General features: G+C 42.1%; 1 protein-coding gene across 1 annotated transcript in view; it reads left to right on the forward strand.

Moving 5' to 3' along the window:
* The window catches only part of TXLNG (taxilin gamma), a 55,313-nt gene that overhangs the window by 38,466 nt on the left and 12,964 nt on the right, over positions 1 to 3,883 (forward strand). The window contains exons 5-6 of the mRNA XM_011363048.2: positions 1,400 to 1,570; positions 2,793 to 2,987. Of these exons, the coding sequence (XP_011361350.1) occupies positions 1,400 to 1,570; positions 2,793 to 2,987 (366 nt within the window). The remainder of the gene's footprint in view (positions 1 to 1,399; positions 1,571 to 2,792; positions 2,988 to 3,883) is intronic.

Genomic DNA, 3,883 nt, shown 5'->3' on the forward strand with positions numbered 1-3,883 from the left:
TATGTTTTTTAAAAAGTGGAATATTATACAACCTGTGGGCCAAGTCCAGAGAAGCCTGTTTTTGTACTGCCCATGAGCTAAGAATGGTTTAACAATTTTAAAGTGTTATTTAAAAAAAGATGACACAACAGATACTATATATGGCCTGCAAAGTCTAAAATATTTACTTTCTGCCCTTTTACAGAAAAAGTGTGCGGTTCCCTGATCTATAGCTACATGCGAACAATCTGAATGAGTCCTAGCGGGATGATTTCCAGCTTTGCTGTCTAAAATAGCTATTAGCCACATGTGGCTACTTAAGCTTAAATTAATTTAAATTAAAGAAAATACAAAGTTCCATTCCTTGGTTGCACTAGCCACAGCGAAGTCAAAACAACAAAAACCAAAATGGTTTCTTTTAGGACCACACACGGATGCTATGAGGTGAAGCGAGCAAAGGAGCAGTGAACCCAGGATTTAGGGTTGTGGTTACCTTGAGTTGGGGAGGGCTGGGACTTCAGGCGTTAGAGACATTGTACACAGAACCAGCAGCCTCTTGGAACTGTGCTGCAGCCTGTGGCCCATAGTAAGATTACTTTGCAAAGTATTATACGGAAACAAAATTAATTCGAGATGTACTACATGGATATATACAATGGAATGCTACTCAGCCATAAGAAAGGGTGAAATACTGCCATTTGTGACAACATGGATGGATCTTGACAGTATCATGCTAAGTGAAATAAGTCAGACAGAAAAGGAAAAGAATCATGATTTTACTCATGTACGATATAAAACAGAAAGCAACAAATGAAGGAACCAAACAAAAAAAAATAAAGGTATTTTTTTAAAACCTGCCTGTAAGGAAGCTTGGTATGTTTTGATAGGCCACGAGGTGTCACTCTTGCTCTTGAAATTGTGACTCAGCATCATTTCCTTCAGTACAAGGTCCATAAGGCTGCCAATCTGTTGGTGTCAGTTAAACCTTGAAATAGACTCTCTTGCTCCAAACCTAAACTTGCAGTGATTCCCTTCTCCCTCGAAAAAACTCTGAGCACTGATTATGAAGTTCTGATTCGGAGGACTGTTTCATTAAAGTAGCCTCTGTTTTGTTCAGAAAAGTAACACTCGATAGTGTTGATTTCTAAACAGTTTTCTGAAAACATCTTTTTTGTTGTTTTTAATAAGAAAATAGATTAAGTTTGTTTTGTTCCTACTGTAATTTTTTTTGCTTACTTTCCTATCATAGCTGGAAAAGAGAAGGTTGGCCGAGTAGAATGGCATGAAACGATTGAAACTAAAATCTTACACTGTATTTGGTTATTGACGATTCGTTCCGTAGCTCCTACTGTAATTCTTCCAGCCGTAACTCAGAGGTTTGCACTGTACTTCCTGAATGTAAAGTGCTTATTGATTTTAGCTGGAGGAGAGCAGGAATGTTCAGAAGCAAATGAAGATTCTGCAGAAGAAGCAAGCCCAGATTGTGAAGGAGAAAGTCCACTTGCAGAGTGAGCACAGCAAGGCTATCCTGGCGAGAAGCAAACTAGAGTCCCTCTGCAGGGAACTTCAGCGTCACAATAAGACGTTAAAGGTTAGTCGTTTCCTTTCTCTCTTCTACAGGGGGTACTGACTCACCTCGTTTTGTAATCACCATGTACCTGTTTAAAATAAGTCCTTGTCTCTACTTGGAGACAGAGCTACTACCTTGCTTTCAGTTCTGCTTGGCATGCTGCTGCGTAACGCCCCTCACACTTGCTCGTGGGACTCTAGATGACATCTGATGTTTAGAGCAAGCTCTCCTGCTTGGAGCCGTGACTTAGGCAGCTCAGAGCTGCCAGTTTCCTGCTGAGCACTGATGTGGTTAATTACATGTCTGAGAGGCATACATGGAATGAGAAGTGAGTGGGAACAGACTTGAGGCAGAACGAGCCTGGGAAGGGAAGGCACGTGCTGAGCTCGCCCTGCGCTGTTGGCTGATCGACGTTGGCCCTGCCAAGCTGCCCTAACCCCACCCCCACAACTGCCCAGTTCCTAAGGACTTGCACACGAATAGGGAAAGAAGGAAAAGGCAGAGACTTGGGGCGCGGGCCCATCCTCGTGGGCCGTTTCGGTTTGATTCTGACTGCTGTGATGTCCTCAGAATCCCCCACCAGCAAAGCGCCGGGTCCTGGAACATAGGAGCACTCAGGAAACGGGTTGTCATCTGATGCGAGAGCCCATTGTTTTTTCTTTGCCTTTGAACCCTTGGATTTAGGTGTTGAAGTAGTATTTTTTCCCCATAGCAAATCAGTACTATTGACTGGACTGATGACTGTTTAGATGCGTCACAATCTTTTAACATCTGTATGCTAGCAAGAGTTGGAAGTAGGCTTTTTAACGTACAGATTCCACTTGTCTCCTTGTCCTCCAGGAAGTAGAAGGTGCGACCCAGCAAGTAAGTTGCAAGAAGGGATCTCTCCCTTGAGGCTGACTTAAGATGCTGCCTTGTGGCACCAGCCAGGAGGGTATTTGGAAACATAGGTGGAGGGGCTGGCTGCGCGGACAAGCTCCTGCCTTTCACCGAACTGAATTTAGATGGTCACATAGCACTTATTTTACCGCAGGGCAGTTTGCGTCTCTCTGATTTTTCTATCTGCTGAGGAAAAGCTGCTTGCTTTTAAATGAGAGCCTTCTGGTCATAAACAAAGGGAAATAATTATAGTTTAGAAGCAACACTTCAGGGCACCAGTAAATGAACCCACACAGCAGCAGCTGCTTTGGGGAGCATCTTATCCATAGGTCTATACCATTAACAAATTATTTTCCATAATAAGGAAGAAAATATGCAGCAGGCACGAGAGGAGGAAGAAAGACGTAAAGAAGCAACTGCCCACTTCCAGATTACTTTAAATGAAATCCAGTCACAGCTGGAACAGCATGACGTGCACAATGCCAAACTCCGCCAGGAAAACATCGAACTGGGAGAGAAGCTGAAGAAGCTCATTGAGCAGTACGCACTGAGGGAGGAGGTAAAGGCGTTTTGCTTCTGCAGCTTCTTCTTATTAGCTAGAACTTTTCACCATTCACTATTAAAGAAGTAAAACTATCATCACAGGGTGTTTTAGAACCTCTGTATGTGCGTTGCGGGAAGCGGGCATTTATTAGGAAAGGCTGGGCCACCACGCGAACAGAAGTCTGCTCTGTTCAGACCGTCACTCGATGGCACAGGAGTCAGTGGATTTGGGTACATGAGGCAATTCCTTGGACACATGTTAAGTACTGCTTGTCTTCCATGTGATACTGGAAGATTGCGATTTTAGCATCCAGATTTTTTTCTACTTATCTAGACTAATAACATTTGGCCGCAGAACACCCCATCTCTCAGACACCTGTGATAATCTGTACAGTCGACACCACCATTGCATGACACCTATATTTCAGATTTTTTTTTTTATATGGGGGTTTTATACTGTTTGGGAAAAAATACATACCTATTTCTAAACCTTCATACATATACCCATTGAAGTAAAAAGTTTACTTAGAAGGATCCATGGCTGCTGATCTTGGTCATTGGCCTCCAACCAAGACTTTTAAGATTGTGGCATCTTCTGCTGGTTACTTTATCCAGTTTTCAAGGCAAAGTTTATATTAATTTGGAGTTTTACATACAACCCTTCAAAAACTGTTTTTGAAATGATTTTGTTTTTATCACTCGTCTGCCTTTTGCCTTTTAAAATTTTTTTTATAATGGAAAATTGCAAACTTAAAAGTAGAGAGAGTATATCACCTGGCTTCAGCAGAAGAAACCATAATTTCAGCTATATTCCTGTTACCTTCCCCTGGGTTCTTTTGAAGCAAATCCAAGGTGTCATATTATTCCACTCATAGATATTTGAGGACATACCTCAAAAAGATATGGATTATT

The sequence above is a fragment of the Pteropus vampyrus genome, unplaced genomic scaffold (genome assembly GCF_000151845.1).
Source record: "Pteropus vampyrus isolate Shadow unplaced genomic scaffold, Pvam_2.0 Scaffold81, whole genome shotgun sequence".
Classification (NCBI taxonomy): Eukaryota; Metazoa; Chordata; class Mammalia; order Chiroptera; family Pteropodidae; genus Pteropus; species Pteropus vampyrus.